Source organism: Scyliorhinus torazame, chromosome 3 (assembly GCF_047496885.1).
Source record: "Scyliorhinus torazame isolate Kashiwa2021f chromosome 3, sScyTor2.1, whole genome shotgun sequence".
NCBI classification, from domain to species: domain Eukaryota; kingdom Metazoa; phylum Chordata; class Chondrichthyes; order Carcharhiniformes; family Scyliorhinidae; genus Scyliorhinus; species Scyliorhinus torazame.
The window spans coordinates 200,566,846-200,587,933 of record NC_092709.1 but is presented as its reverse complement, the minus strand read 5'-3'; the positions used below and the strand labels follow the sequence as shown (position 1 = coordinate 200,587,933).

Below are 21,088 nucleotides of genomic sequence, written 5' to 3'. Positions count from 1 at the left end.
TGTTTGGAAAGTGCACATTCAATATACTATTTAGTGGTTGTCTTCTGGCTATTTAAACATTTCCTTTGTTTCTTCCTATAGAACAAAGATCCCAAAATGTCTCGTGTTGCACTGGAATCACTGTATAGGTTGCTATGGGTTTATGTAATCCGAATTAAATGTGAAAGCAACACTGTAACACAAAGGTGGGTACAGATATGTAAGTGTATTTTAGAAAGCCAATGAATTGAATTGAATGCTATTATTCTGAAACAAGATGCCACCATTTTAACAACAGTATCAGAAATTTTGAATGAGAAAGAAAGTTGGTCTTTATTAACATAGCTAAACCTTTAAAGCTGCAGTGATGTTTGAAACTTTCACCCAATTATAAAGCATTTACTTGACTGAAATGCCAGGAGGGTAGCGCACAAATCAGCACTGTCTGAAAACGGGACATTTTTATCCCCTATGAACGTCCTGCCTGACACAGCTCAGAAAAATTTGGGAGTTATAGAGCTGAGCTTTGCATGCCTGATTTTTCCCATGGTCCAGTGAACCTTTGCTCCACCTGACCCAGTGCAGATTTGGCAGAGATGGTAGAACTCGTCCAAGAAGAACAAAATACTCTTGTAAAGTCCAGTGAGGTAGAAAGCTATGTATTGTACTTGAGATCAGGACATACACCAATTCTTGCTACAGTACAGGATATCTGCATTGACATTTGATGCCATGAAGACCACCTAAGTATAAACCCACAGGCTTAATTTCAGACATGACATTTGATTCCCAAATGTCTTTTAAGTTCCATGGGCACTGGTTGCCTTCTTACAGCTAGCCCAAGTTACTCCAAAGAACATTATTAAAGAGTACTGTATAATATTGCATGAATAAAAAACAAATATTTTCAGTTACAGCTGAGGGTATTTTTAACAACATTTCAATTTGATTTATTTTTGTCATTTTAATAAGGTGCCTTAATGTAGGGAAGTCGGGAAGCATGAAATAGTTTTTTAATCCAAAGCGTTGAAGTAAATTATTATTAGCAGAGACATGGCCACTAACTTAAAGTGCTTTGCAATCCTATCAGTTGGTTTTCTTTAGTCCCCTATTCACTGAGTGAAGGTGTTTCATTTTGAATTAAGGCGTTCTGGTTTTTCCCCTCCCAAAAAAACAGCAAGTTCTGAAACCCGGCACGGACTCAGTCCAGAGATTGCCTGATTTGAGGTATTTTACCTGTATTTCATTAAAATAGTTCAATAATTAAGCACCTTTTAAATTTAAAAAAAAAATGCATGGAACATTTCCATATAACATATTATGTGTACCAAATGTTAGGAACATGATGGACATAAGTTGAAAGCTTTAGAGTAGGAGTTTGGGCCTTGCTCCTAAATACGTAATTGCACTTTGGAAGCTTCAATGATTGACCTATAAATGAAAAATGAAATGAAAATCGCTTATTGTCATAAGTAGGCTTCAAATGAAGTTACTGTGAAAAGCCAGTAGTCGCCACATTCCGGCACCTGTTCGGGAAGGCTGGTACGGGAATTGAACCGTGCTGTTGGCCTGCCTTGGTCTGTTTTAAAAGCCAGCTCTTAAGCCCTGTATTCTCGTGTTTGTCTCACATGAATTAAAACAAAGGGCGGTATGTTTAATGTCAAATCATTCAGCAAATAACAGATGCATGTAGAAATGGTACAGCAGTTATCATGGGGGATTTTAATCTACATGTTGATTGGTTTAACCAGGTTGCTCAAGGCAGCCTTGAGGAGGAGTTTATAGAATGTATCCGCGATAGTTTCTTAGAACAGTATGTAATGGAACCTACGAGGGAACAAGCGGTCCTAGATCTGGTCCTGTGTAATGAGACAGGATTGATTCAGGATCTCATAGTTAGGGATCCTCTCGGAAGGAGCGATCACAATATGGTGGAATTTAAAATACAGATGGAGGGTGAGAAGGTAAAATCAAGCACTAGTGTTTTGTGCTTAAACAAAGGAGATTACAATGGGATGAGAGAAGAAAGGTAGACTGGGAGCAAAGACTTTATAGTGAAACAGTTGAGGAACAGTGGAGAACCTTCCAAGTGATTTTTCACAGTGCTCAGCAAAGGTTTATACCAACAAAAAGGAAGGACGGTAAAAAGAGGGAAAATCGACCGTGGATATCTAAGGAAATAAGGGAGAGTATCAAATTGAAGGAAAAAACATACAAAGTAGCAAAGATCAGTGGGAGACTAGAGGTCTGGGAAATCTTTAGGGGGCAACAGAAAGCTACTAAAAAAGCTATAAAGACGAGTAAGATAGATTATGAGAGTAAACTTGCTCAGAATATAAAAACAGATAGTAAAAGTTTCTACAAATACATAAAACAAAAAAGAGTGGCTAAGGTAAATATTGGTCCTTTAGAGGATGAGAAGGGAGATTTAATAATGGGAGATGAGGAAATGGCTGAGGAACTGAACAAGTTTTTTGGGTCGGTCTTCACAGTGGAAGACACAAATAACATGCCAGTGACTGATGGAAATGAGGCTATGACAGGTGAGGACCTTGAGAGGATTGTTATCACCAAGGAGGTAGTGATGGGCAAGCTAATGGGGCTAAAGGTAGACAAGTCTCCTGGACCTGATGGAATGCATCCCAGAGTGCTAAAAGAGATGGCTAGGGAAATTGCAAATGCACTAGTGATAATTTACCAAAATTCACTAGACGCTGGGGTGGTCCCGGCGGATTGGAAATTAGCAAACGTGACACCACTGTTCAAAAAAGGAGGTAGGCAGAAAGCGGGTAATTATAGGCCAGTGAGCTTAACTTCGGTAGTAGGGAAGATGCTGGAATCTATCATCAAGGAAGAAATAGCGAGGCATCTGGATGGAACTTGTCCCATTGGACAGACGCAGCATGGGTTCATAAAGGGCAGGTCGTGCCTAACTAATTTAGTGGAATTTTTTGAGGACATTAACAGTGCGGTAGATAACGGGGAGCCAATGGATGTGGTATATCTGGATTTCCAGAAAGTCTTTGACAAGGTGCCACACAAAAGGTTGTTGCATAAGATAAAGATGCATGGCATTAAGGGGAAAGTAGTAGCATGGATCGAGGATTGGTTAATTAATAGAAAGCAAAGAGTGGGGATTAATGGGTGTTTCTCTGGTTGGCAATCAGTAGCTAGTGGTGTCCCTCAGGGATCAATGTTGGGCCCACAACTGTTCACAATTTACATAGATGATTTGGAGTTGGGGACCAAGGGCAATGTGTCCAAGTTTGCAGACGACACTAAGATAAGTGGTAAAGCAAAAAGTGCAGAGGATGCTGGAAGTCTGCAGAGGGATTTGGATAGGCTAAGTGAATGGGCTAGGGTCTGGCAGATGGAATACAATGTTGACAAATGTGAGGTTATCCATTTTGGTAGGAATAACAGCAAAAGGGATTATTATTTAAATGATAAAATATTAAAACATGCTGCTGTGCAGACAGACCTGGGTGTGCTAGTGCATGAGTCCCAAAAAGTTGGTTTTCAGGTGCAACAGGTGATTAAGAAGGCAAATGGAATTTTGTCCTTCATTGCTAGAGGGATGGAGTTTATGACTAGGGAGGTTATGCTGCAATTGTATAAGGTGTTAGTGAGGCCACACCTGGAGTATTGTGTTCAGTTTTGGTCTCCTTACTTGAGAAAGGACTTACTGACACTGGAGGGTGTGCAGAGGAGATTCACTAGGTTAATCCCAGAGCTGAAGGGGTTGGATTACGAGGAGAGGTTGAGTAGACTGGGACTGTACTCGTTGGGATTTAGAAGGATGAGGGGGGATCTTATAGAAACATATAAGATTATGAAGGGAATAGATAGGATAGATGCGGGCAGGTTGTTTCCACTGGCGGGTGAAAGCAGAACTAGGGGGCATAGCCTCAAAATAAGGGGAAGTAGATTTAGGACTGAGTTTAGGAGGAACTTCTTCACCCAAAAGGTTGTGAATCTATGGAATTCCTTGCCCAGTGAAGCAGTAGAGGCTCCTTCATTAAATGTTTTTAAGATAAAGATAGATAGTTTTTTGAAGAATAAAGGGATTAAGGGTTATGGTGTTTGGGCCGGAAAGTGGAGCTGAGTCCACAAAATATCAGCCATGATCTCATTGAATGGTGGAGCAGGCTCGAGGGGCCAGATGGCCTACTCCTGCTCCTAGTTCTTATGTTCTTATAAAAGGGCAGCAGTTATTTTGAAATATTTAAAAACTAGAGTACGCTGTGACAATCAAGGCGTTATATTTATTTTATGTTTTTGTACATTTTGAAGAACTGCCTAGTTTTTGGGTTTATTTTACTTGTAAATTTACTAGCATTTGGCAAATTCTTTGATAGTTACAGTCACAAAGTAATGTTTTTAAAACAACAATACTTCTTTTAAAATATTCTACAAAGCTAATGAATAACTCATCTAAGTTTTGCGACAAAATCAGTCCGATGTTTTCAAAGTAGATTGTTTATCAATAATTCTTTGATTTGCAAAGTGATGATATCTCAAATTACTGTTGCATGCAATGTTCTTAGACACCATTGGACATCTGATAGATTTCTTGGAGTGTTTTGGTATTTTGGATATAAATTCAGCCTTCAAATCATTCATCTTTCTTTAATTTTTTTGTTGTATAAAAAATATGCAACTCATCTATTGTGGCCGTTCTGGTATTGATCCATTTTTAATCCGCGTTTTTCAATTCTGACCTTTTTAAACAGTCGCCTTTTGAGCATTGTATCAGCACTTTTCCCCAAAGGCTCCCGCAGTGTGGTTCCCCGTGACACACCTCTGAACATATTTGTCAAGATTATCCAGTTTATTGCTCAGGTATGATTTAAGTTGTAATATTTGTGTTGTAGTTCTGTATTATTCATGAAGTTTTTGACTTGATTTCTGCATCATTTAAAATCTAAACAAAATATTGAAATTTCATGACCTGGCACAATATTTCTACTCTTTATTAACTTAAATAATGTTAAGCTTTTTAAAATATTTTTTGTGTATATGATTATATATGCATGCACAGGGCGCCTGCTTCTTGGAGGCAGAATCTGTTGGACTTTTTCTTTGAAGTGTCTGAATATTTCACGTGTGTGCTTGTATGAGTACATACATTCATATACACACTTCAGGGCGCTTGCTTCGTGGAGGATGCATTTGTTTGTACGACGATTTGTCCAGGTGACACGTAGAATCTTCCGTAGGGAACGCTGATGGTATGTCTCGGGCTTCACCAAGGTGTCGCAACTGCAGAGGAGTGTCAAGAGGATGACTACCTTGTAGACTGTAACCTTTGTGTCTGGCCACTAGTGATGGTTAGTGAAGACACGTCAGAGCAGCTTTCCAAGGAAGGAATTCACCCAATGGATCCTTTGCAATATCACCAAGGCTGTGGTCACTGATTAGGACATGTGGCTACTGAGGTCTCCAGGTAGCAATACGCAGCTTTGATGGTGGGATTTGTGGGAGCCCTGGTTTTGGCTGCAGGAAGACCTTAAACTTATCGGCATTCAGATGCAGCCCTAGGACTCGATACATTTCTCCAGACAGGTCAAAGTGGCCTGTCTTTTGTTTGTGCCAAGATAATAATCATCCGCATATGTGCACGAGACTTAGAAATTTGAAAAGCCGTTAAACCTGGATTCAATTTGGACTCTGGGTGGGAGGGACCTTGATCATGTTGGGAATGGCAACTCCGAAGATGAAGAAAGGGATGGGCGGAAGCACAAATCCTTGCTTGTTGCAAGTTCTGACGGAAAAGCATCTGCCTCCAGTCCATTGTAGAGGTAGTGGTAGTCATTTAGTCATGAAGAAGTTGCACGCCCTCAAAGTATTTCTTTGTCTACGATCTTCTAGACAACTTCCAGGTTAACTGAATCAGAAGCCTTCATCAGATCGATAAAGGACATGAGAGGTGCATATGAATACAAGCATCCTTCAAGAAGCAGGCATCCTGAGCAATAGAGATGACCATTCTTGAGCAACAACTGTACTGGACAGGCCATTGCATAATGCTGAACCCTCGCCTTCCAAAATGCATTCTCTACTCCCAGCTTGAGACTGGTCAAATATCGCATGGTGATCAACGGAAACATTTCTAAGATACCCTAAAAGCATACTTGAATAAGATTGGCCTTGACCTCAACAGCTGGGAGGAGAGTGTACTGAGCTGCCCGTGATAGTGAAACCTGCTTCACCAAGGTGTACTGGTTTAAAAGTAAGGTGGGTGACGAAGGCCGAAGACACGGGAGCATGAAGGAAGCTCAAGGAGACACGCTAGGCTGAACCAATGTGGAATGTGGATTTTTATGCCATTTGTATCTTAGCCTTTTACCCTCCCTTTTCCGCTTCCTTTACCTTCAGTCATCTCGTACAGCCTCTTCTATTTCCCCTTTTTCTCTCCTTCTCCCTCCCTCTCTCTCGCTACTCTAGAATTCCGTGGCAAGCATCCTCCTTGAACCAATGGACTGCCATAGAATTTACAGTGCAGAAGGAGGCCATTCGGCCCATCGAGTCTGCACCGGCTCTTGGAAAGAGCACCCTACCCAAGCCATGACTATTATACATATACTCCCTGTTAGTGCTATGAATTTGCACTGTCATTGTGATGAAATTACACTGGGCATTATTATACAAGTTTGTGTAATCAATTTTGATTGATTTGTGATGTGCTATTTTCCCACAAGTTTTAGTGGTTTACCTACTGTACCAAAAACCCTCAATTTGCATTTTCTAGGACCGCCTCAAGCAGGGTCAAAATAATTTTTTCTCACAGTATCTTCTTTAGATTTTCTCAAGCTACTTTTTGGTTTTATGGGGCTTCTTCTTTTACTTTCCCACCATGGACTGGTGAGGTCACAGCTAATGTGTTTTCACTGCATATGCACGAAGCTAGAAGATTTCAACCAGGCATTACTACTGAGTTTACTGCATTAAGACGTAGAAGATATGCAAAAACATTCCTCAGACATGTCAAATCTAATCTTTTGAGAGAGCTAGTCAACCTACCGTTGCACCAAAGATCATTGTTCCAGGGTTAATTTCAATATTCTGCTCAATGAGCCAATAGATAAATAAAGCGGTTAAGAAACATTTTAAAAGTTAAAAGGTATGTCAATTCACTGACATATAACATAATATAACATAATATCAGCTTTTAAAAGAGGCAATAAACCTAAAAGATTTATCCATCAGGAACAGAGAACATAAGCTACCCCACTTCCCAGTCCCCCTCTTTGTCCACCCTTCCTTCCCCCGACACTCAGCAAGGTCCACTTCCCAATCAGTTGGAGTTTCTCTCTCTCTCTATGTCTCGGAATTTCTCTGTTTCCTCGGTCTGTCTGTTAGCAGTCGCTCCGGCTTTATTATAGGTGTCCTGGGGTGAGGTGGCTAAGTTCCCAGTTAGTGCTTCACTGGCGAGGTTCCCGGTGGTCAGGATCTGAGCTGCTGTTTCTTTGTCCGTGTGCATTTTTCACCGTCATTCACTTTTTCACTGCTTCTCTGAGCTCAGTTGTTTCTCCCCCACGTTTGCTGGTAGAATTAACTGCACTTCAGTAGAGAAGCGACCAGCAGCAAAAGAGCAGATATTCACTAATTCTGTCATTTGCATGCACAGGGGTCACTTTTCTCTCATTGGTCTTAATTTTCAGGAATTTATGAAGACGAACCTGCCTGCTACCCATGTATATTTTGGACCGTGGTCTAGAGGTTCCTTTATATCTCTTTCCTTTCTTTGTCCCCGTGCGTTGAATTCAAAGTCTGTGATCTTATCTGCTTTCCTTGCTCATCTCTGCAATTGCTGCTTGCTCTACATTCCAGACCGTAGCCTTGAGTGCTTCAATCTCCCTTCATGTGCACCTCTATTTCACCACTAATGGCTTCAGCTGTTTTCAACCACTTCTTTAGCACTCTCTCCCTAATATCCTCTATGTAGCTATGTTATTTGCCTTCTCATGAAAATTAATCTTATCAACAATGCTTTTTAGTATTTTTCCCTAACCTACTGTTGAGGGCCTGATTCTTTGTGACGTGCCTAGGTGCATTTTCTACCTTAAATAACCTTCATGCAACTTCTAAGTTATTTCCTGAAACTGTGCAGATTTGAGAGTTATATTTGTATGTGGACCTTTTACCCATTTAGACATCATGAGGCCAGAGTGCTTTGTTCCAAAATCCCAGCAGTTATGTCCAGCTCCAGGCTGCCAGTGTCCACCAACACAACCCTGGTTGGAGCTTGCAGAGCAAGTATAAGGGTACCTAATTAGCATGGGGTAGACAAAATCACACTTTTCTATGCTAAAGAATCTAGGAAAGTGAAAGCAGAGACATTTCCATACACATTTAATAATGTATGGCACGGTGGCACACTGCTACCTCACAGCGCCAGGGTCCTGGATTCAATTCCGGCCTTGGGTCACGATCTGTGTGGAGTTTGTACATTCTCCTCGTGTCTACGTAGGTTTCCTCCGGGTGCTCTGGTTTCCTCCCAAAGTCCAAAGATGTGCAGGTTAGGTGGATTGGCCATGTTAAATTGCCCCTCAGTGTTCAGGGATGTGCATATTTAGTAGAGTTACGGGATTGCAGTGATAGGGCAAGAGCCTGGTTTCAGAGGGTCAGTGCAGACTCGATGGGCTGAATGGCTTCCTTCTGCACTTTAGTGATTCTATGATTCAAAAGGGTGTTGGGCTAGAGGACTGGAAGATAATAAGTCAGTTTAAATTTGATGGTGGGGAAGCTTTAAGAAACAGTTTCGCACGGAAGAATGTGGCTTGATTATGAAGAGCCAGCATGGATTTCTTAAGGGAAGATTGTGTTTGACTAACTTGCTTCAGTTTTTTGAAGAGTTAATGGGGAAGGATGATGAGGGTAATGGTGTTGATGTGGTGTACATGGACATCCCAAGACATTTGTCTGCAAAACAGACTTTTGAGAAAGGTTGTAGCTCATGGAATGCAAGGGACAACAGTTACGTGGATACAAATTTGACTGAGTAGTAGGGAACAGCGAATACTTGTTGCTGGTTATTTTTCCGGCTGGAGATAGGTTTGTAGTGGAATTCCTCAAGGGTTGGTATTGGGACCCTTGCTTTTCCAGATATATATTCATGATCTAGATCTTGGTGTGCTGGGGACAATTGCAAAGTTTGCGGATGACACGGAACTTGAAAGCATTGTAAATTGTGAGGACCGAGTAGAACTTCAAAAGAACACTGACAGGTTGGTGGATTGGACAGATAGGTGACAGATCATGAAGTTCAGTACAGAGAAGTGGCGGAAAGAACACGGAGAGACAATATAAAATAAAGGGTGTGCAGAAGCAGAGGACCAAGGTGTATATGTGCATACAATTAAGAGGGACGTAGATAGAGTGGATAGGAAGGAACCTTTCTTCTCAGCGGAGGGATCAATAACTAGGGGCATAGATTTACGATTAAGGGGTAGGAGAGTTCAAGGAGATGTGGGGGGAAACTTTTTCACCCAGAGGGTGGTTGGAATCTGGAACACTCTGCCTGCAAGGTTGGTAGAGGCTGGAACCCTCACAACATTTATAAGTATTTAGATGAGCACTTGAAATGCCACAGCATTCAAGGCTATGGGGCAAGTGCTGGGAAATGGGATTAGAGCAGATGGGTGCTTGATAGCCGGCACGGACATGATAGGCCAAAGGAACTCTTTCTGTGATGTACAAACTATGACTGCATTCTATGACTCTCTAAGACATTAAAGATGGTAGGGCAGGTTGAGAGAGCATATGGTATCCTAGGCTTCATTAATAGGGGCAAAGAGTACAAGGAGGTTATGCTGAATTTGTATGGGACACTAGTTAGACCTCAGCTGGACTACTATGTAAAGTTGTGGGAACCACACCATCGGAAGATTGTGAACAGGTTGGAGAGAGTGCAGAAGATGTGAAACTTCAATTATAAAGATAGATTGGAGAAGTTCGGATGTTCCCTTTATAGTGGAGAAGGCTAAGAGGAGATTTGATAGAGGTGTTCAAAATCATGAGAGGGGCTGCACAGCGTAGATGTGGAGAAACTGTTCCAGCTTGTAAGAGGATTGAAACCGAGAGGACAGATTTGGAAATTCAACTGCCTTGTTTTTGTTTTAACAACAGGAGCGACTCGATTTTGCAATGAAAGAAATCATATTTGATCTACTTTGTGTTGGAAAGCCATCAAAAACATTTGCCATTAATCCAGAGGTAAGACCATTGACAAACTAATTAATTTTTTAATATGTTAATGGCCAGCATACCAAGAAACAAGGGAACATATGTCCAGCTGCGATAGAACGTATTGTTGTGTAGACTATTCTGACTACTTTTCCTTTGTTTTATAATAAATTATACAAACATTTTATGGTCTTTTCATAATGCAATAATAATATCCCTACAGATGGAAAATGTGGTGTGTTTGTGGAATATTCACATTTTAATGTCAACAATAAAGCTTCTATTTAATTATACTTTTAGTACTAAATAACATGCTCCACGTGAAAATTATTTTCCAGCTTAATTCGATAATAAAGACAACGCAAGGAAGTGCAATACTTTCCAGAACAATTAATTTGCACTGCACTAGGATGTTAGGATCATTCTGGAAAGTAGAAAGAACCTCTTTGGAATTTTAGCTGGAAGTCTTTTCAAATTTAAGCCCCATTTCCAGAATATGTTAAAAGAATGCATTAAAAAATTTAATGTAAAATAATGATAGTAGGAAACTTTAACTATCCCAATATCAACTGGGAGTCAAACAATATAAGGAGAATTGAGTGAGAACAATTCATGCAGTGTGTCCAGGAAAAGATTTTCAACCAATTAGTGGCAAACCCAACGAGAGGCGATACAATTCTAGATCTTGTCTTGGGGAATGAAGAAGGGCAAGAGGGTGAAGTGACAGTTCACCCACTTGATATCGGGGATAGTGATCACAATTCAGTTCGATCCAGTGTTACCATAGAAAAGGACAGATATAAAGCAGAAGTAAACATTTTGAACTGGGGGAAGGCAAATTTTGCAGGAATGAGAACGTACTTGGCTGAAGTGGATTGGCCAGTATTGCTAGAGGATAAATCAGTGAAAACCCAGGGGAAAGCAATAAAAAGTGAGATCCTAAATGTACAAAGTAGACATGTCCCCTCCAAGAATAAGAGTGTAAGAGTGTACTGCGAAATCTAGACCCCCCCCCCCCCCCCCCCCACCCCAGACCACCAGAGCCCCCCCCACCCCGGCCTGGTTGTTTTGAAGAATACAGGGGAAGAACAAACAGCAAAAGAAAGCATATGATGGGTACAAAGAACTAAGCACTGCAGATAGAATATAGGAAGTGCAGGGATGAAGTAAAAAAAGAACTAAGGAAATCAAAGAGAGGCCAAGAAAAAAGATTAGCAAGTAAAATTAAAGAAGACCCAAAGATGTTTTGCCAATATATTAAAAGGTTAATTAAGGAAAAAGTGGGACCTATCAGAGATGAAGAAGGGAATGTGTGGATGTGGGAAGGATTTTAAATTAATATTTTGTTGCTGTATTTGCAAAGGAAATGGATAATGCAGCTATAGTAGTCCAGGAGGAACACTGAGATATTGGATGGGATAATCATAAATAGAGAGGAAGTATTCCAAGGGTTGGAATCCTTGAAAGTTGATAAGTCGCCAGGGCCAGATGGATTGTTTCCGAGGCTACTGAAGGAGGTCAGGGAGGAGGTAGCAGATGCTCAGAGGATGATTTTCCAATCCTCAATAGATACAGAGGAGGTACCGGAGGACTGGTGAAATGCAAACATGGTTCCATTGTTTAAAAAGAGATCGATGGAAATGTTAAACAATTATTGGCCAATTAGTCTTGTGTCAGTTGTGGGCCAATTAGTAGAATCAATTCTGGGAGATAGGATTCACTGTCACATAGAAAGGGACTAGTTAGGGATAGTCAGCATGGATTTGTTAAAGGAAGATCGTGCCTCACAAATTTGATTGAATTCTTTGAGGAAGTGACAAGCAGGGTTGATGAAGGTAGTGCCGTGGATGTTGTGTACATGGATTTTAGCAAGCTGCTTGACACAAACCAACATGGCAGATTGGTCAAAAACGTAAAGGCCCATGGGATACATGGGCAATATGGCAAACTGGATAAAAAGTTGGTTTAGTAATGGGAAACAAATGGTCGATGTCTGTCCTTGCAAATGGAAAGTTGTTTCAAGTGGTGTTCCATAGGGCTCGGTGTTGAGACCCTTACTGTTTGTTGTATATTAACAATTTGGATGTGAACATAGGGGGCACAATTGAGAAATTTGTAGATGATACAAAGATAGGCTGAGTGGTGGACAGTGTAAAGGATAGCTGTAATCTCCAAAATGATATCAATGGGTTGGTGTGTTGTTCTCCTATTTTCTTTCTCTGTCAGTCTGGCCTCAATAAAAGTTGAGACGGATTCGCACGTAAACAGAAGTTATTTATTTAGCTTGCAAGCTTAATCATCTTACAGAATGTAACAGGACGTCTAGCCTCTTACACTCCAGAAAACGACTGAACTAACAGACAAAGGGATCTCTGCAAAATCAGTTCAAATGGTATCAAGTTTCACATACTCGACGGACATAGGTCAGCCTAGGTCCCTCCTGACCTGTTTAATCTATTCTGATTGGCTCACTTCCAATCCCTTTCTCTGGCCCCTATCAATGCAGCCTCACTCTTATAGACACACCTCTTCCTGCTTTTTCCATGCGGTCCCAAATTCCTTTGTCCCTAACTGAAAGAATCAAAGTGGCTTATTTCTACATTACATTAACTAGTATCTCTAAAGTAACTATTTTATATCACATTCGTCATTCCCTCCTTTTATCATTCCATGATAACCGAACTATCCAATCTATAGCTACGGTTCCTCATCTAAAAAGATTCGTCGCTGCATTTCCAATTCCTGTCTTAGCCCCCCTTCATCTGCTTCACCCTCATGGATTTTAACAGTTAAATTTTTTTTCTCGGTGATTGGGGCGGTGATCTGATCCAGTGCACCCCGCATTTTACCCATCACACATTTAAGGATGGCCAGGCCCACAAAGATGCAGCCGATAGCTACCACTAGATACATGGCCATATTTATCAACCAGTCCTTCCATCCTCCAAATCCCCAGTTACCCCAAGAGCCAGGATCCTGCATCCCGTCCAAGTGATCCCGTATGCGATCCATAAATTTAGTGATGTTAGCGGTCAAGTCTTGAACACCCATAATACACTTGCCCTGTACTATGGCGCATACCCCACCCTCACGGGCCAGAAGATAGTCAAGAGCATACCGGTTCTGCATTGCAAACAACCGTAGCTGAGACAACTCCTTAGTTATTGCCCCGAGGGCTCCCAAGGTTTCATTTCCCAAAATGGTAAGGCCGCAAATAAAATAATTCCGATCACTAACAGCCAAGGAACCCCCCACACCTCCCAGTGTCAATACGCTCAGAATGCCCCACCCGGCTGAGTGGCCCCGGTTGGGTGCAAGAACCTGAGGTTTTTTCCAGTTCTCGCAAAATTCAGCAGAGACTGCCCCCGGTAGATTTCATTAAAACGCCCCAGAAATTCCTCTGGGTCTTCATTCTTCTTAGGTTTTAGGTCTAAGATAACAGAAAGATTTATGGGCCTTTGAAATGTGCTATTCAACGCATTTAAGATCTGTGTCCTTCTATCGTCGTCTAACGCATAGGCCTGCTGGAGTGCGGCATGACTAGCATAATTCAGGTGGTTAAGACAAGTGCGGTACTCTGCTGGGGTTAAAATCTGCTGAACTAGGGCCCAGAGGTCCCTTGAATCAGCTTGATAAATTGAGATAGTAGTTCTCAATGAATCCACAAAGGCAGCAGGAGATTTTTTTCTATCTGGGATTGTAGTCATAATAGCCATCATCTCACTGGGTGTCCATGGGAAGTAAACGTCTATTGTGGGGTTTGCAGCCGCCGTCCCTGGATCGGGGTTTCTCATCTTCCTAATCGGTAACTGTCTCCGAATGTCACCAGGGGGCACTCTAGGTATTTCCCCTGGTTGTTCCAAGACTTCAACGTCTCTCCCTGTCACTAGGGGGAGTTCTTTCTCTTCAACCGAAGTTGTTTCAGCTTTCTTTGTTCCCGACTCTTGTGATTTCTCCTTAGTTTGGGGAGACTGAGGTGATATGCTTAATTGTTTCTGGTGAGCTTCAAGCCCCTCTCTTGCTGTCCGAGATCTTGTCCTAGAGCTAACTGGGCTTGTGGGACAAAGTTCCTTTTGCTCTTTCGGTTGTGAAGTTGGTAAAACAGGACCCACACTATCACCCAAAAGGGCTTGAGTTTCTGGCATATTTGAAATCTGGGGAGCAATGGCTGGGTATATATTATTGTACTCTGGTGGTTCTGGAATGAGCGCAGACCATACTATGGGTGCAGACGGAATTTCTACTGACTTTTCCGACTTATTGAATTTTTCTTCTTCTGACAATTCAAGGCCAGCCATTGAACTACGTAGTTCACCTCTTGTGTGACCCGGGTCCTTCCTGTCTCTATTTGCTCTTTTTTTAAATGCACATTCCTTTTTCAAGATTTGTAATGTTTTTAGGTTACCCTGTTCACTAATTGAAATCCCCATTTTAAGTGCATTATCCTGCCAGCTGGACAACATAATCTTATCTTTTTCCTCTTGACAATATTGCCTCCATAATCCAATTAATTCTTTAGTTTTCATACTTTGATTTTTTTTCCATATCAGTCCCTGGATTTTCTTAACCATTTCTAGGTCTTTGGTTCCCCCTAGTGGCCATTCATCTCCCATTTTAGTTCTTAACTGTGCTGACAATTTTCGAAAGTCTTTAGCTTTGTCCGGATACTTATCACATAATATTTGCAGTGGCATGCCTGGATCATTTGTGCTATCCAAGGAATTTCCCATAATCTCAACTAGTCCTTGGAACTGCGTTTTTTCGCCACTACAGTCCAAGGAAAATTCTTTAACTTAATCAACTATATTTTTAACACACAGACATATAGAGGTGAACCATTTGTTTCAATTTCAAATGTTACATCTACCTCTCATAACATAACCCAGCCAAATTAACTCACAATTAAAGTTGAACCATTTATCTTAAATGTTACATCAACAATATAGCCTTCCCCAGCCGAATTAACTCACAATTAAAGTTGAACCATTTATCTTAAATGTTACATCAACAATATAGCCTGTATGCCGGGAGAAGGAGCACCTTCTTATGGTCTGATTTCCCAAAGTGCGGTCGGGGGATGGAACGGTAGGCGCCCTTGATTTTTAGTAGCAGTGGTCAAGAGTGTTGTTTCCCCTGGTGGGACAGGATATGTACTGGTGGAATTTGCCCTGGCAAGCGAACCATTGGTTATCGCCCTCAGGTATTCAAAGGGGTGGAAGGGCATCCAAAGGGGAAACAGAGAGCACAGGGTCTGCGGATGACCTACTCTTCTATGTCTCAAACCCCCTAACCAGCATGGGAGAAATGAAACTCCTAAGTGAGTTCGTAGGCTTCTCAGGTTATAAACCTAACCTGATCAAGAGCAAAATCTTCCCCATGAACTCCCAAGGGTGAAGAATCAGAGCTGGAGATGCTGCAGTTCAAGCTGGCCCAAACCAAAGTTCCGATACCTGAGGATCCCGATAGCCCACGACTGGACACAAATCCATAAGTGGAACCTGGAAGAGATAAAGAACCTGTCGTGGGCTTCGCTCTCCCTGGCAAGAAGAGTGCAGGCGATAAAAATGAACGTGCTGCCAAGGTTCCTCTTCCTATTTAGATCCCTCCTGATCTTCATCCCCGAGGCCTTCTTCACCAAGGTAGATAAATTAATGATGGCGTTTATGTTAGTGGGAAAAAAAAAACAGGATCCGTAAAAATGTCTTGCAAAGAAGGAGAAATATGGGGAGCCTGACTCTCCCAAACCTCCAATTCTACCACTGGGTGGCTAGTGCAGAAAGGATGCGAGGGTGAGTGAAAGAGCTGGAGGTGGAATGGGTGCAAATGGAGGAGACCTGCAGTTTGGGGACATCCCTCTGAGCACTGGCCACGGCCCCACTCCCATTTCCACCAGCCAAATATTCGAGAAGCCCGGTGGTGGTGGCTATATTTAAGGACTTGGAACTGGCTCAGGCGCCATTTCAATCTTGGTGAATGGCCCCCATCTGCAAAAACGAAAAATTTATCCCAACAACAATAGACGCCTCCTTCAAAACATGGAGACAGTAAGAAGGGGTACTGACAGCAGGGGGCCTGTACATCAACGGTAGAGTTGCAACCCTGGGGAACTAACATAAAAGCTCCATCTCCCGAAAGGGAATGAGCTCCATTACTGCAACTGAGGGAACTTCCTCTGCAAAGAGACGGCAACGTTCCCCCAGCAAAGTGATCACACCCTACAGAACAGACTGCTAGCATCGGGCGAAGTAAGGGATGGTAATTGCACCGACATGTACAGCCAACTGCTAGAGGAGGTAATGAAGCCCCTTTTGTTGCCTATTCCTAATTGACCTTGAACAAGTGGATTGTTATGCCAGTTTAGAGGGTATATAAGAGTCAACCACATTGCTTTGAATCTGGAGTTTCATGCAGGCCAGACCAAGCCAGGATGGCAGATTCCCTTCCCTGAAGAGAATCAGATGGATGTTTCTGACAATCAATGATAGTTAGCATGGTGTCCATTACTGAATCTAGCTTTATATTGCAGATTTAATAGCTGAATTCAAATTCCACCAGCTGTTGTGATAGAATTTGAACGCATGTCGCCAGAGCATTAGCCTTGTCTCTGGATTACTAGTCCAAGGACACTACCACTATGCCACTGTCTTTCCCTGCTATTGGAAAACAAATGTTTAAAACAAATATTTTTCCATGCCGCAATATATTTGTGTACATGCATAGTAAATGCAAACATGTTGTCATCATGAAGTGCTTTTGCAAAGAAGAATCAATTGCTTGCCACAGTTATGTTCCAATAAGAGTCTTCTTCCATTGTACTGATAATTATTTAAATGACTAAATAAAACAAAATTGGAAATCTGTGTCCTTACTCTTATTTAACTCAGTAAGAAGCCTTACAACACCAGGTTAAAGTCCAACAAGTTTGTTTCGATGTCACTAGCTTTCGGAGCGCTGCTCCTTCCTCAGGTGAATGAAGAGGTATGTTCCAGAAACATATATATAGACAGATTCAAAGATGCCAGACAATGCTTGGAATGCGAGCATTAGCAGGTGATTAAATCTTTACAGATCCAGAGATGGGGTAACCCCAGGTTAAAGAGGTGTGAATTGTGTCAAGCCATTACAGTTGGTAGGATTTTGCAGGCCAGATGGTGGGGGATGAATGTAATGCGATATGAATCCCAGGTCCCGGTTGAGGCCGCACTCCTGTGACGCGCGACAACGCAGAATTGCCGAGCAGAAACTTATAGCCAAGTTCCGCACACATGAATGGGGCCTCAACCGGGACCTGGGATTCATGTCGCATTACATTCATCCCCCACCATCTGGCCTGCGAAATCCTACCAACTGTCCTGGCTTGACACAATTCACACATCTTTAACCTGGGGTTACCCCATCTCTGGATCTGTAAAGATTTAATCACCTGCTAATGCTCTCATTCCAAGCATTGTCTGGCATCGTGGAATCTGTCTATATATATATATATATATATATATATATATTTCTGGAACATACTTCTTCATTCACCTGAGGAAGGAGCAGCGCTCCGAAAGCTAGTGACATCGAAACAAACCTGTTGGACTTTAACCTGGTGTTGTAAGACTTCTTACTGTGCTCACCCCAGTCCAACGCCGGCATCTCCACATCTTATTTAACTGTACAATCAGTAATTTGCCACTGTTTTCATATTTGTTTTTTAATTATTCATTTTAAAACTGGTTAAGTTTTAACATTGAAGATGTAATCAAGCCCTCTTTTTCCTTTGAGTAAAGTTATACTCTGTCAATAATATGTAGCATATTCTTGAATAAATTGAAAGCACCAATAAACGATAGCTTCTGTGTGGTTAAAATTGAATCCACCACTGGTAAATCTGCATGTACAACAATTGTAAATGTATTTAATTAAAAACATGTATCAAAACAGGTTACAGTGAATAAACATCCTGGGAAACGTACCCAACGATTAACCATACAGTTTGCACAGAACTTTCCCCTTTTTCACCGCCCCTCCGCGACGAACAGCCCCTCAAACACGGTCACAAACATCTCCCACCTTTTCTCAAACTCCCCTGAAGAGCCCCTTAACTCATACTTTATCTTCTCTAACTGCAGGAAGTCGTATAGGTCACCCAACCAAGCCACTAACCCGGTGGTGATGCGGACCTCCGCTCCCAACAAAATTCACCATCATGCAATCAGAGACGTGAAGGCCACGACATCGGCCTTCCTCCTCTCCGTGAACTCCGGCTTCTCTGAAACCCCAAATATCGCCACCAAATGGTCTGGGTCCACTCCTCCTCCACTATTCTGGCTAAGACCACGAACACTCCCGCCCAGAATCTTCCCAATTTTTCGCAACCCAAAAACATGTGCGCGTGGTTCACTGGCGCCCGCCCACACCGCTCTGCATGTACAACAATACTTGGAATTCAGTTATATGAATTGATGCATTCAAGCTTTTTCAGTGCATGATAGATTTTAGTCAATGGATTTGAGAGTTGTTGATGCATATTTTAAGTAGTCTATTTGATCAGTAGGTGACTAAAGTTGCAACTGAATTGCTGTCACATAGAACATAGAAAATACAGCACAGAACAGGCCCTTCGGCCCATGATGTTGTGCCGAACCTTTGTCCTAGATTAATCATAGATTATCATTGAATTTACAGTGCAGAAGGAGGCCATTCGGTCCTTTGAGTCTGCACCGGCTCCTGGAAAGAGCACCCTACCCAAACTCAACACCTCCACCCAACACCAAGGGCAATTTTGGACATTAAGGGCAATTTATCATTGGCCAATTCACCTAACCTGCACATCTTTGGACTGTGGGAGGAAACCGGAGCACCCGGAGGAAACCCACGCAGACACGGGGAGGACGTGCAGACTCCGCGCAGACAGTGACCCAAGCCGGAATCGAACCTGGGACCCTGGAGCTGTGAAGCAATTGTGCTATCCACAATGCTACCGTGCTGCCCTTAAGAACAAATAAATCTACACTATAGCATTTTACCGTAATCCATGTACCGATCCAATAGCTGCTTGAAGGTCCCTAATGTTTCCGACTCAACTACTTCCACAGGCAGTGCATTCCATGCCCCCACTACTCTCTGGGTAAAGAACCTACCTCTGATATCCCTCCTATATCTTCCACCTTTCACCTTAAATTTATGTCCCCTTGTAATGGTTTGTTCCACCCGGGGAAAAAGTCTCTGACTGTCTACTCTATCTATTCCCCTGATCATCTTATAAACCTCTATCAAGTCGCCCCTCATCCTTCTCCGTTCTAATGAGAAAAGACCTAGAACCCTCAACCTTTCCTCGTAAGACCTACTCTCCATTCCAGGCAACATCCTGGTAAATCTTCTTTGCACCTTTTCCAAAACTTCCACATCCTTCCTAAAATGAGACGACCAGAACTGTACACAGTACTCCAAATGTGGCCTTACCAAAGTTTTGTACAGCTGCATCATCACCTCACGACTCTTAAATTCAATCCCTCTGTTAATGAACGCGAGCACACCATAGGCCTTCTTCACAGCTCTGTCCACTTGAGTGGCAACTTTCAAAGATGTATGAACATAGACCCCAAGATCACTCTGCTCCTCCACATTGCCAAGAACTCTACCGTTAACCCTGTATTCCACATTCATATTTGTCCTTCCAAAATGGACAACCTCACACTTTTCAGGGTTAAACTCCATCTGCCACTTCTCAGCCCAGCTCTGCATCCTATCTATGTCTCTTTGCAGCCGACAACAGCCCTCCTCACTAACAACAACTCCACCAATCTTCGTATCGTCTGCAAATTTACTGACCCACCCGTCAACTCCCTCATCCAAGTCATTAATGAAAATCACAAACAGCAGAGGACCCAGAACTGATCCCTGCGATACGCCACTGGTAACTGGGATCCAGGCTGAATATTTGCCATCCACCACCACTCTCTGACTTCTATCGGTTAGCCAGTTCGTTATCCAACTGGCCAAATTTCCCACTATCCCATGCCTCCTTACTTTCTGCATAAGCCTACCATGGGGAACCTTATCAAATGCCTTACTAAAATCCATGTACGCTACATCCACTGCTTTACCTTCATCCACATGCTTGGTCACCTCCTCAAAGAATTCAATAAGACTTGTAAGGCAAGACCTACCCCTCAACTCACTTGTTGAGTAGAGGTTGATCATGATTAAATTTCTTTGTAGTGAAAGAATTGGCTATTGCTCATTGTTCTATTTTTCTGTTGCAGCGAATGAACATAGGTTTGAGAGCATTCCTCGTAATTGCAGATAGTTTGCAGCAGAAAGATGGGGAACCTCCAATGCCAACAACCGGAGTTGTTCTTCCTTCGGGTAGTACACTGCGAGTAAAGAAAATCTTCCTGAACAAAACCCTCACAGATGAAGAAGCTAAAGTGATAGGTTGGTTTGGTGTACTTTAAAGTTATTTTTGTAATGTTAGCCTTTTTTGCACTCTTTGCATTATGTTTAAATTGCAAAATTTTCCAATCATTTTCGAGAAGAATAGTTTTTGTATTTTTATCTGAGGTATTCTTCTCTGCTTCAGAATTGCATACCGCTGCAATTAATGAGTTCTTTCAAAATCAGTGCAAGCATTTTAGTCACCCAATTTTTAATAGTGTGTCAGCTTGAACAGAAATCTTTATCACCACAATTGGCTTGTTAGAAATGAAGATTTGGTTAATATCAAAAAGCAATAGAATGCATGGTTCATTAAACAATGGCTTAAGTTATCACATGGATTTATTAAGCAATAAACAGATAAAGAAACAGTAGCAAAAATAAATAATAGGGTTAAGTTTCCACTTGTTATATTTATTATTTGGGTGGAATGTCTGAACCTGTGCAAAAGATTGCAGAATTTAAATTGTGAGTTATGCCTAAATCTACTAATGCTTGT

At 41.9% G+C, this 21,088-nt stretch overlaps 1 protein-coding gene across 4 annotated transcripts in view; it reads left to right on the top strand.

Moving 5' to 3' along the window:
- fryl (furry homolog, like) overlaps window positions 1-21,088 on the top strand; it is a 683,156-nt gene that overhangs the window by 371,627 nt on the left and 290,441 nt on the right. For all 4 annotated transcript variants that reach the window (XM_072496733.1, XM_072496730.1, XM_072496731.1 and 1 more), the window contains 4 exons: window positions 82-185; window positions 4,713-4,821; window positions 10,111-10,197; window positions 20,418-20,589. In XM_072496733.1, the coding sequence (XP_072352834.1) occupies window positions 82-185; window positions 4,713-4,821; window positions 10,111-10,197; window positions 20,418-20,589 (472 nt within the window). The remainder of the gene's footprint in view (window positions 1-81; window positions 186-4,712; window positions 4,822-10,110; window positions 10,198-20,417; window positions 20,590-21,088) is intronic.